The 12,213-nt window shown below is 36.1% G+C and overlaps 1 protein-coding gene across 1 annotated transcript in view; it reads left to right on the plus strand.

The window, feature by feature from the left end:
• Nucleotides 1-99: 99 nt before the first annotated feature.
• SRP72 (signal recognition particle 72) overlaps nucleotides 100-12,213 on the plus strand; it is a 28,429-nt gene continuing 16,315 nt past the window's right edge. Inside the window, exons 1-9 of the mRNA XM_057729845.1 lie at nucleotides 100-275; nucleotides 2,458-2,578; nucleotides 4,284-4,407; nucleotides 5,649-5,792; nucleotides 5,872-5,983; nucleotides 7,497-7,528; nucleotides 8,840-8,964; nucleotides 9,058-9,115; nucleotides 11,996-12,127. Of these exons, the coding sequence (XP_057585828.1) occupies nucleotides 167-275; nucleotides 2,458-2,578; nucleotides 4,284-4,407; nucleotides 5,649-5,792; nucleotides 5,872-5,983; nucleotides 7,497-7,528; nucleotides 8,840-8,964; nucleotides 9,058-9,115; nucleotides 11,996-12,127 (957 nt within the window). The 5' untranslated portion in view covers nucleotides 100-166. The remainder of the gene's footprint in view (nucleotides 276-2,457; nucleotides 2,579-4,283; nucleotides 4,408-5,648; nucleotides 5,793-5,871; nucleotides 5,984-7,496; nucleotides 7,529-8,839; nucleotides 8,965-9,057; nucleotides 9,116-11,995; nucleotides 12,128-12,213) is intronic.

Here is a 12,213-nt window from a genome sequence, read left to right on the forward strand (position 1 = left end):
CTTCGCAGATTTGTAGCTACGAGAGCCAGACTGTGGTCTTTGACGTCGACTCAGGGATAGGGACGCTTCCAACTCCGAAACGCGTAGCAACCACCGGCTTCCTTCTCCGCTTGGCCACTTCCGAGATCCTCTTCCGGGGCAGAGGTCGTCCCTCCTCTCCGCCAAGATGGCGAGCGGCGGCAGTGGGGGGGTTTCGGTACCTGCGCTCTGGAGTGAAGTGAACCGTTATGGCCAGAACGGCGACTTCACGCGCGCTCTCAAAACCGTCAACAAGAGTAAGTGTCCGGGTGGGCGCCAGGGCGGGGCCGGGGCCGGGCCCGGGCCGGTGGAAGGATGCAGCCTCCTTCCGGCGCGCGCGACCACCTCCCAGCCGACGCGGGGAGTGGAGACCCCCGCCGCCAGCCGCTGGGGCCCGAACTGCCAGCGCGCGCGGGTCGCAGTCCCTCCGCTCCACCTGGCCAGCCCGGGATCCTGGGTGGACTAGAGCCACGTGTACTTCCCTCTTTACCCCCGCAGGAAGCGAGGGAGGGATTTAAAAAGACCGCAGCTCCCAACGTCTCTTCCAAACTGTTTTCTTATTTTACTGCGTTGTTTTCACGCCTTATTTCGCAAATACTCCACATTGCCTCCTTTTCGTTTTCCTCATAGCGGGGTGATCAAGACAGTATTGCTGAGGGAGCTTTTTCTTTTGGGCCTCAGCGAGGGGAGGAACCTGTCTGGGACACGTAATTTGGAAGCTGGTGCTGACAAGGTGGAAGCTGTACAGACTTAGGGTGGAGGGAGGGGCTGGATCTGGATGTCAGGACTGTCGTTCCCACAGATAGAATCCCTCCAGCGTCCTTAGACCGGAAAATGTGTGTGTGAAAGCGGTAACATTTGGAATAACGTTGCAAAGAAAAAAAGTTAATGCCGATTTTTGCCCGGTAGCTGATCGTTTCGAGTAAACCGTCTTCGGTGGGAGGTTCAACTCATTATATTCTTTTATCTTTTACTAGCTAACTGTAATATGGCTATGCTTTTTAATGCTCTCTGTCGTGTTAAATTCTTTACTGAAGATGTTGCCGGTATTTGTTAAATTTGGAAATGTAATTACCAGGACAGGGTTTGACTGTTCAAAGCAATAACAACATACGTGGGATGTCTGTAACATACAAGTATGAATTCTCAACAACCTGTTGTTGCTGGGCTAATGTGAAAAGAAGTGATTGTGCCCACAGTGCACTTTTGGTGATTTCAGACCTTGAGGAAAATATCTACTAATGACAGTTATTTGATTCTAAAACTTGTTTTAAATTAAGTTTGGCCTTTGGTAGGCCTACAACCAGTATTAATCAGCAATGTTGTAAATATTGTGCAGGAATTATTTAATCAGCAAGGGCTGTCCACTCTCCAATATATATTTTCTTAATTGATAGAAATTACTCTGATTCTTAGACTGAAATTTGAATTCCTGTAGTTGCCCAGGAGCAAGGGGAGTGATCCTAGTCATTTTGACACTGAACAGCTGTTTAGCATTGAAACTTGGACACCTGAATCCTTCCTTGTACTTCTTTTCAGTTATATTAGCTGAAAAGGGAAATTTTAAATGATGTTTGGAAATATTGCCAGTAGAATAAATTGTCTGTATACTTTACAGCTTATAGATTTTTTTCAAAATATTCTCATGTAATTTTCTTTTTTCTTTTTTTAAAATTAATTAATTTTTATTTATTGGCTTTGTTGGGTCTTTGGTGTGGAGAGCAGGGGCTACTCTTTGTTGCAGTGCTCAGGCTTCTCATTGTGGTGTCTTCTCTTGTTGAGCACGGGCTCTAGGTGCTCAGGCTTCAGTAGTTGTGGCATGTGGGCTCATTAGTTGTGGCTTTCGGGCTCTAGAGTGCAGGCTCAGTAGTTGTGGCACACAGGCTTAGTTGCTCCGCAGCGTGTGGGATCTTCCTGGACCAGGGCTCGAACCTCTGTCCCCTGAATTGGCAGACGGATTCCCAACCACTGTGCTACCATGTAATTTTCTTCATAACATTGTAAAATAGGTAATGCTTTCATACTCGTTTCGCAGGTCAGAAAGTTGAGATTTGACAGTCAAATGATTTGTCTAAGACCTCAAGGCATTTAGTGACAAGCTTGTACTCAAACCTGTCATTTGCTACCAAGTTTTATGTGAACTTTTTTCTTTCCCTGTGAAGTAATGAAATATGTAGAGTATGGCATGTATCCCAAGATGAAAAAACAATAGCAAACAGCTTCATTCTTGCTTCATTTCACTTTACTTTTTTGTTACGTGCATCTTGGAAAGCTGTCTCACTCTCCTTATTGTCACTTCTTAAAAATCAAGATCGACCATTTAAAAAAATGTTTTGACTAATAATTTCTGTGCAATGAGATTAGAAATGTAGCTTTCTGTGACAGGAAATGTGGAAAGGGAATGGATTTAAAAATTGCTTTCCTAAAATTGCTCTCTAGTACTGCAGATCAACAAGGATGATGTAACTGCCCTACACTGTAAGGTGGTATGCCTTATCCAAAATGGAAGTTTCAAGGAAGCCTTGAATGTCATCAATACTCACACCAAAGCTTTTGCCAAGTAAGTGATTTAATTAGTTGTTTGTGCTAGTTTACCATAGCTATAACCATTTCCATGTTTTTTCCCCACTATTCAGTAATTTTTTACCTTTTTCTTTCCTTCCCCTCTTTTTTCCTTTTGCTTGCCAGAGGTGTTTCTGAAACTGGAAGGAGCAATAGTAACTTTTGTTCTTTTCTGCCTTAAGGAGACTTTTCTTTACCCTTGTCTTCCCTTTGAACCGCTGAGAAGAAGGGAACTGTGGAGGGATATGGGGCATAAACGAGAGTCACAAGAGTTCTTGGAGGACATAAGGAGAACAATTCAGCAGAAGTTTTAATTAAAAAAAAAAAAAGGCAGAGAGAGCAGAACATATAGGATAGGGATGTATAAGTCAAGGCCTTTAGGATAGTATAGCAGTCTTAGCCTGACCTCTGTGCCTACCTCCTTTGAGAATTGTTTAGGTGAGTATGATTTTAGACCAAGATCTTTCCATGTCAGAATTCTTTAGCAGTCTTTAGAATATATAGCAGTTTTTTTTTATTGTGCTTAATCTTTTTCATTAATTTCATTTATTACTTCTTGTAATGTGAACTTATATTCTGAATTGTTACTATAATTTCATTTTTCTTTACAGTTATGCCTAAGCCCCAAAAGAAATGTGTATTGAAATGAAGGTTGCAGCATATTTATTCTTTAATGTTTGTAAGATATAGAACAGTATATTGTATACTTCCTTTTGTATAAGAAAAGGAGGATATGAGAATTTCTACATGTATTTTTTTGTATTTGCAGAGACAGACACTAGATGGAGAAACAATGAATAAAAATAGTCTCTTGTAGGAGGTGAGGGGAACAGTAGATTTGAGTAACAGTGAGAGTAATACCTTTCAGGGTATACGTTTTTGGTTTTTGGTGGGGGGCAACTGCATGTATTACAGATTAAAAGCAAGTTTTTAAGCTTCATTAAAAATAAAACGGTAATAAAAGGGTAATAAAGGGACAATGTTTTGTACTAGTAAACATGTTTATGCTAAAATTTAGTGTTTTGATTTTTGGCCATTTTGTGAGAGAGGGAAATTTTCAAATTTTTTTTGTTAGGTGAATAAAGGATATTGCCATTTGCTTGATAATTATTTTTCCTCATGGATTGTGGTTGAAATTTCAAAATGACTTATGTGACATTAATGTAGATGAATTTTTAAGTCTATGTATGTAAGTAGTGTTTTTGTAATTGTGTTTACCAGTTCAGTTACAAGTGCTATGTTCTTTTAAGATTTTTTTCTTCTTTTTTTTTTTTTAAAGATTTTTAGTTATTTTTCTTTGCTAATTATTTGCTTCTTGACAAGTTAAAGCAGAATTTTGTGGCTTTTGACTAATAGATTTAAGAAACTTCTGTAACAACCCATTTAAAACAGTGTTCAGGTTGTCTTTATATCTAAAACAGTTTTTAGCTAATTCAGGATTTCATTTTTATATATTTGTTTCAAAAGGCCAGTAATTCTAATAAAAATATCCATGAAAGCAAGAGAGTCGAGGGAAATGGATGTAGTATTTTCTGCCACTTATGAGCTGTCTGATTTTAGACAAGTCACTAACCTTTGTCATCTGTTGTTAATGCACATTAAATAACTTAATATGTATCAAGTGTGCTTAGAGCAGTGCCTGGCTTATAGGGGGTGCTCTGCAGTGTTAGCTAATAATCAGACATTGGTTTTTCCTTTTTCAGTAACTCTCTTTCCTTTGAGAAGGCATACTGTGAGTACAGGCTGAACAGAATTGAGAATGCCTTGAAGACAATAGAAAGCGCCAACCAGCAGACAGACAAACTAAAGGAGCTTTATGGACAAGTGGTAATTACTGCTTTAAAATTCCTGTTTGACAATCATCCTGAGTGAACGTGATTCTACCTATAACAAGGAGCAGGGGTGAGGAACCCCAGCCCATCCTGATGCTCCACAAAAGTTGCCACCAAACCAGTTCTTGAGGTTTGAACATACTCCCTCTTCTTGATCTTCATATGAACAATTGCATGTATAGTGTTCTATGAACAGATGACTTCCTCAGGGTAATTGGAAAATTAAGAACTATTCTATGAAATTTGGACTTTTTAGTTGGAAAGATGAAGGCCAGTAAACTTATATACTTAACAGTTTTGAAATAGTCTTTCTAGTTTTTAACTGGTATTTTATTCTAATTGTAAAATAAAGAAAATCATGATGAATAAGAATTTGGATGAATTCAGATGGTTCATGAAATCCCTGGAAATATCTTATTCTAAAAGAGTTTTGAGACATACAGTTAAGCCTAATGTAAAATAGGGTTATGTATAATAAGAGGACAGATATGTTATATTAGAACTAGCAAAACTCTCTTAAATTTTTTTAAAATATCAGTGTAGGGCAGATAATGTTGTGTTGAATATATTGTCCGCAAGAGGTAGTGTGAGTTTAACAAAGAAAGATTTGGGCAAGTTCATGGATTGTAGGTCTGTAAGAACTTTTCATGTAAGCTGGGTTAGCTTAGGGTAAATTCCAGTATTTTGATATTCATGAAGGGCACCCATTTCTGTCCTGCATATAGACTTCTTGACCCAGAGTGGCAGTTCTTTTTGCCCTTTGAGAACAGCTTGAATGAAATAAGCAAGAATTATGTTATAAATGCTTGATACTACCCTATACAATAATTGGTTTCTGGAAAAGAGAAATGCAAGTTAAGTATAATGAACTCCTAGGAAATAGTAAGTCCTTTTGTAACATCTAATATTTTCCTGTTTATTGGGGCTTGTAATCTTGTGGGAAATTTTTTTTTATTGTAAGTCAAATTCAGGTAACAGGGTTGATTTCTACAGAATGGTTTTCTTTCACAACCCGCTTTGACACTTACCTAACCTCAAGATGGGGGTCAATACAATGGCTTTTCTAACTGAATCATGCCTACAAATATGCAATAGATTCATTTCAAGTAACTTTTGGTAAGTATTAGTAGCATACAGAACTCATTAAGTTTCTTACATGGCGATTCCAGAAAGGTTTGTATGGTGTTAAGGATGTAGCACAATATTTGTCTTCTATGATTTTTTACATCTCTTCAGTTGTACCGGTTAGAACGCTATGATGAATGCCTGGCTGTGTATAGAGATCTTGTTCGAAACTCCCAAGATGATTATGATGAGGAGAGAAAAACAAACCTTTCGGCAGTTGTTGCAGCTCAAAGCAACTGGGAAAAAGTGGTTCCAGTGAGTATCTTTGTGTACCCACACAGCCATGAAATAATATTCCTGTCTAGTGTTTGACTGGTATTTTGCTCTGTGACAGGAGAACCTGGGTCTTCAAGAAGGCACACACGAACTGTGCTACAATGCTGCATGTGCGCTGATAGGACAAGGCCAGATGAACCAGGCAATGAAAATCCTGCAAAAAGCTGAAGGTTGGAAGTTTGTTAAAATTATATGTAAATGTAATGTGCATGTAACTTTGTAAAGTATTTCCAAAAACTACATTTGACTTTTGGGAAGTTTTTAAATGCGAATTATTGATGCAGTAGAAATTTCTCAAAGTCCATCTAGCCTTTCTCTTATGTTCTTCACTGTATCTCTCCTTTGTTGCTCTCTTATCCCTAAGCTAGTCTACTTGTCCATTTTCAACCACACTAAACCTTAAGTTTGAGTTTTGAGAAGTAGGTTTTTTAACAAGTTACTATGAATGTTAAATGTAAATTAACTGTTAGTAAGCATTTAGTAAACATTATTATCATTATTAAACAAGTACACAATTATAGTAACAACATAGTGATAACACTATTCAAGTATATTTTAACTCCACTTCGTATGTTTCCATATACAATATCTACATGCTTTGGCGCTCTTAATTAAGTGAAAAAGAAAATAATTTATTAGAGAACTTATGTCTGGTCTCAACTACTAAGACATTTCGACTTTCTTCTGCATACATTTTCCTTGGAAGTTATAAAAATGATGTAGGGATGGCAGTGAATGGTGGGAAGGAAAAGAGGTGAAACATGGCCTTCTGTTTTATTCTTAAATATTGATGGTTAAGATAAGGGCAGAGGTTGGAATATCATGAGGGGAAAAATATATTTAAGAATTATACTTTCTGGATGGCACCCAGTGTTGACAGTGGTATGGGAGAACATTCTTATACATTGCAGGCTTGAATGTGAAAGTAGTAGAGGCTTTACAGTGGGGAGTTTGGTGCTGTGTAGCAGATTTTGAAATTTTCATACCCTTTGATCTAAGAATTTCATTTTTAGAAATTTATTTTAAGGAAATAATTAAATAACATCCATACAGATATATGTATATGAATTTAATTGAAGGCATGTTCATAAGAACAAAAATTTAGGAACATGAGTTCCTGTCCTATTAGAAGCCTGACTAAGCTTTTTTATGACCACGGAATAGATTACTGTGCAGTCATTAACAATAATTATGTTAAAAATAATAATGTAGATGTAAATGTGTTATAAAGATGTACACAGTATATTAAATGGGGGAAGGGAACTTTCAGAATAGAATATCCCACTTTCATTTAAAAATGCAGCTGTGAATTTATGTTAAAAAAGTAGCTGAAATGCTAAAGAGTGGTTATCTCTGGGTGGCAGGATTATTGTCCTAATTTTTATACTTTTCTATAATTGATTTTTTGCAATCAACATTTGTTAAATTTATGTATTTTAAGTTCCCTTAAAAAATTTTTTCAACATAGGGATTACAAGTGAAAGAAAATGCCAAAGAGCTAGAGTTATCAAGGATTTATAATATTTATGTAACATATTTGATGTTAATGATAAATTCCAAATTTGCTTGTTATTAAAATTATCTTAAATCTTCTGCCTAAGAATTTAGTTCTTGCTCTTTGGAACACGGAAGAAATGAGAGTTAACCCAACAATGTTAATTTTAAAACCATCTTTTCCTATAGATCTTTGCCGCCTTTCATTATCAGAAGACTCTGTAAGTATTCCTCTGTGGTTAAACCCAGATTTTACACTTCTGGCTAATTTAAATTTGTAGAAGCCTTCTTTGTAATATTTATTGATTTTTTTGAAATGATGTTGATTCATTAGATAGAAATCACAGAAACCCTCTTGATCAGTTATTTAATGGAATCTCTTAGGGCGAGAAATTACAATTCAAAATTTTATATGCCTTATGCATTTCATTTTAAATTCATATAAATATAAATTCATTTTCCTGTTTTAGATGTAGGGCTCAAGTCTTTGAGTAAGGGCCTGTTCATAGGAATTCCATGCATATTTCTTACATAATGTATATGTAATCCAACAGTCATGATCTCCAGGGGGTTTTTTTCTTTTTAAGTATAATAATATTTTAAAGACAGTTGTGAATTAGTTTCATTACAGAGTCCTTTTTTCACTGAATTAGTTTCATTAGGTTTTGGTTTTTTTTGGGTTTTTTTGTTTTTTTAATTTTCTGGCTTATACCTAATCAGATAGTAATTTTCTTTAGGAACTCACCTTTATCAAATATTTCTGAGCATTCAACATAGTTTTCATTGAAGCAAGTCTCTTCTCACTCATAGTTTATGTCTTACTGTAATACTTAAGCTTTATCATTTCCTTATCAAACACAACTGGCATAATGGAATTGGAAACAAACACATCTGACCTCCTGGTCAGCGTATGCTTACCAGGTGAGAATAGAGTGCCTGGTATTGCAAAAAAGAGCAGCCTCCTAGCTTTGAGCATTCACTGTACATGGGCATCAGTCAGCCTGGAATGGGAAATATAGATTAATCTGGGGTATCATTTAAGAGAACTGCTCCTTTAATTACAGAATTAGTTTCAGCTCTTGATGTTCTTTGTACAGTGATAATTACTAGTGAGAATTTTGTAATCTTTGGTTTAGAATTATTTTAGAATTAAGAGTGAAGCATTTTGAAAATGTGTTTCTATGAGAAAATTGTTTCTAGAATTTAGGGGTATTGTTGTAAAAAGTTAAATTGTATGCTTGTTTTTACTTTTTTTTTTTTCATTCTTAGGTTGTTAGAGAATAAAAGTGATCAGTGAATACTATTCCTGAGCTTGTTGCCATGTTCTTCCAGAATCTGTCTTTGCCATTCTCATTTAAGCTTCCCTCTTTTGGTGGCTATTCCTAAATTTCAACAAACTGACTCTACAGGAAAATTCCTGAAAATTATGTGTCTTCTTTAGGATTATATATCTTTTGAATGTTTGGATCACTTGGTAAATACATGAATCAACTTGGAGAACTTACAGGAAAAAAAAATTTTCTTCTGCTTAGGATGGAACTGAAGAAGACCCACAGGCAGAACTGGCCATCATTCATGGGCAGATGGCCTATATTCTGCAGCTTCAGGGTCGTACAGAGGAGGCTTTGCAACTTTACAATCAGATAATAAAACTAAAGTAAGTGAGTTATTAAAATGAAGTGTCTTTTATAGGGGATGAAGCTTCTTTTTAAAGGTTTATTCCTTTTTGACTGTCACTTTTTGTTCACAGACCAACAGATGTGGCATTGCTAGCTGTGATTGCAAATAACATCATTACAATTAACAAGGTATGGAATATCTATGGTTTTCCTACAGTTATATTTTATGCTGGAAGCATATTACCCCAGCCTTGTTCTAGGATAAGTTTTTCCACAACAGTCTAGTTGCAGCAGAATCACAATGGAGAGTTTTATTTAACTCTCATAATGATTCTGCAAGATATATTCAGATAATAAAACAATTTTGTAGTTACATACCCTGGACTTTAAAATCTTACCCTTTTCCCATTATTTTTAAAAAGTATTATTCTCTATAATTATATTATTATAGTATTAATATAATTACAGTGTTATTTCTCATTATTACCATTATATGGAGAATATTTATTAGAGAAGTAAGTTGTTTGAACTTTGATTTCTTCATCTGGTAAGTCTGAATACAAGTTTTCTGTATATAGTTTTTCTCTTTCCAGTGGTTTTTATTTTGGGGGAGAGGCAGTATGGGCAGGTTCTCTCTCTTTCTCTGCCCCCCACCCCCAAGCCCTGTGTAAAATATTACAAGCGTGTATATTAACAATCCTAAAGAGTACTGTACTAGTCGAATTAACCACCTTTTGGAACATTGATTTAATGGGAAGATATTTCAAGTTCAGATTTGAAATTCAAGTCAATAGAAAATGAGAAGAGTAACATTCAGTTTCTTTTGGTAGGCTATGTGATTTTCCAGGTGCCAGCTTATTTCATCCTCACTGCCATCCTTAGGTGGCATTACTTGTCTCCAATTTATAGGAGTATAATCTGAGGCTAAAAGGAGTTAAGTGATTTGTATAAGATCACAGCCAGTAAGAGGTAGAACTTGGATTCAGATTCTAGTCTCTGGCTCCAAAGCACTCTCCTTCTAGGCCTGTGTGGTATCTCTCTCCTCTTTTGGCAGAAATTCAGAGGGGGTTCTCAGATATGGGATAATGGCATTAAGGGGGTAATAATTATAGGATGTTGTAGGCCATTGGCATGGTTTGAGTTTCCAAAAATTGATGCTGGCATTTCGACTCTTAGCAGCAAGATATACCTGCCTATGTTTCTATGAAAAATTTGAAATACCAGTGAGGACAAATTGTTTTTATCTGATATATAATTGTCGCGAGGAGAGTGTATGAAGTACTAAATATCTCAATCTAAATGTATTTATACACTGATTTTTTTCTTCAGTTAACATTTCTGATTTTTTATTCAGTATAGTACTGGATGCAATAGGTAATGCAAAATAAATATGAAACATGGTCTTAATCATTATATAGTTTTAAAAATCTCATTCTAGTGTTCAAAAAAACTGTGCACGTGTAAATTCCCTGTCATAGATGAATGGATAAAGAAGATGTGGCACATATATATAATGGAATATTACTCAGCCATAAAAAGGGATGAAATTGAGCTATTTGTAGTGAGCTGGTTGGACCTAGAGTCTATCATACAGAGTGAAGTAAGCCAGAAAGAGAAAAATAAATACTGTATGCTAACACATATATACGAAATCTAGAAAAATGGTACTGATGAACCTAGTGGTAGGGTAGGAGTAGAGATGCAGATGTGTAGAATGGATTTGAGGACACCAGGGGCAGGGGAAGCTGGGACATAGTGAGAGAGTAGCATCAATATATGCACAGTACCAAATGTAAAATAGATGGCTAGTGGGAAGCTACTACAGACCACAGGGAGACCAGCTTGATGCTTTGTGAAGACTTAAAGGAGTGGCATAGGGAGGTTGGGGGGCGAGGCTCAAGAGGGAGGGGATATGGGGATATATGTATACATGTGGCTCTTTCACTTTGTTGTACAGCAGAAACTGACACAATAGTGTAAAGCAATTATACTCCAATAAAGATTTTTTAAAAAGTAGTGCTTAAAAAATTTTTTTAAAAATAAAAAATATACAAATAAATAAATAAATTTCCTGTTGTATACTTTGTAATTACAGTACTTGGTGAAAGAAAAGATCTGGGTTGGCTAATTTGAGCAGAGCCTTGAAGGAGGAATATAGTTTGAAGGTTAAGCAACAGCATAAGCATATGACTTGGGGGGGGGAAGTGAATGAGCAAAAGGTATGAGGATACATATATGCTAGCTAATTAAAAAAAAGGTTAGATGGAATGATAAGGTGTGGGAGACCTTGAAAAAGCAAAAATGGTAATAAGTGCTGTGGTAGCAAAGTTGAAGAGAAGTTTGGCAGTGGCATGCATGGTGAATTTATTAAAATAGTGACATAGGAGTACCAACTAGAAATATGGTTTCTTGAGAATTAATTTGTATGAAAGCCAGTTTCTTGCTGTACATTTAAAATAATTTCACATTGGTTTGGAGCTTCACACTAAAAAGTAGAATTTATTTTAGGTTTCTTCTTTGCCTCCTTTTAGTCTTTAAATTAGTAGAACACCTGGTTTAAAAACACATATTTGCAAATAATATTTAACAAAGTTAAAATAAGTGTGTACTTAGTAGACATTCAAATGCCCGGTTTGTCCTCAGGATGCGATGTGACTTGTCTTCCATTCTTATTCCATTCCATTTTGCCTATGTATGACAATGTGTCAGAGAGGAATAGGTTACTTTCCTCATTTGTCACCTAAATTCTAAAGATAGTTTGTAAAAATTGCAAATTTAGGTATCTTTGTAGTCTTGATTTCCACTGGAAGATTTGTGCAGCCCCTTTTTACTTTTCATCAAAAAGCCAAAAACAAGCAGTTAATAATAGAAAGAAAAAGCAAAACCAAGAACCCAAGCCAAATTTGTATGTATCTGAGGAGTATATGCACCCCAATCAGGTAGGTGTATTATCTTCCAGGCTCTCTTGTTGTGTTTACATAAAATAATGAAAGAGCAATAAGGCCTTGGAGTGTTAAAAGAGTTGAAGTCTGAGATTGCTGTTATTAATGAATGAACTTTTCTTGGCAGGACCAAAATGTCTTTGACTCCAAAAAGAAGGTGAAATTAACCAATGCAGAAGGAGTGGAGTTTAAGCTTTCCAAGAAACAACTGCAAGCTATAGAATTTAACAAAGCTTTACTTGCTATGTACACAAACCAGGTAGGTAACAGACCTCTGGGTCCCCTGGCTGGACCTTTTGGAGTGTGGCACATGAGGCATAATGGGTGTTATCAGTCCAGTCTGTT

This window comes from Hippopotamus amphibius, chromosome 3 (genome assembly GCF_030028045.1).
Source record: "Hippopotamus amphibius kiboko isolate mHipAmp2 chromosome 3, mHipAmp2.hap2, whole genome shotgun sequence".
NCBI lineage: Eukaryota > Metazoa > Chordata > Mammalia > Artiodactyla > Hippopotamidae > Hippopotamus > Hippopotamus amphibius.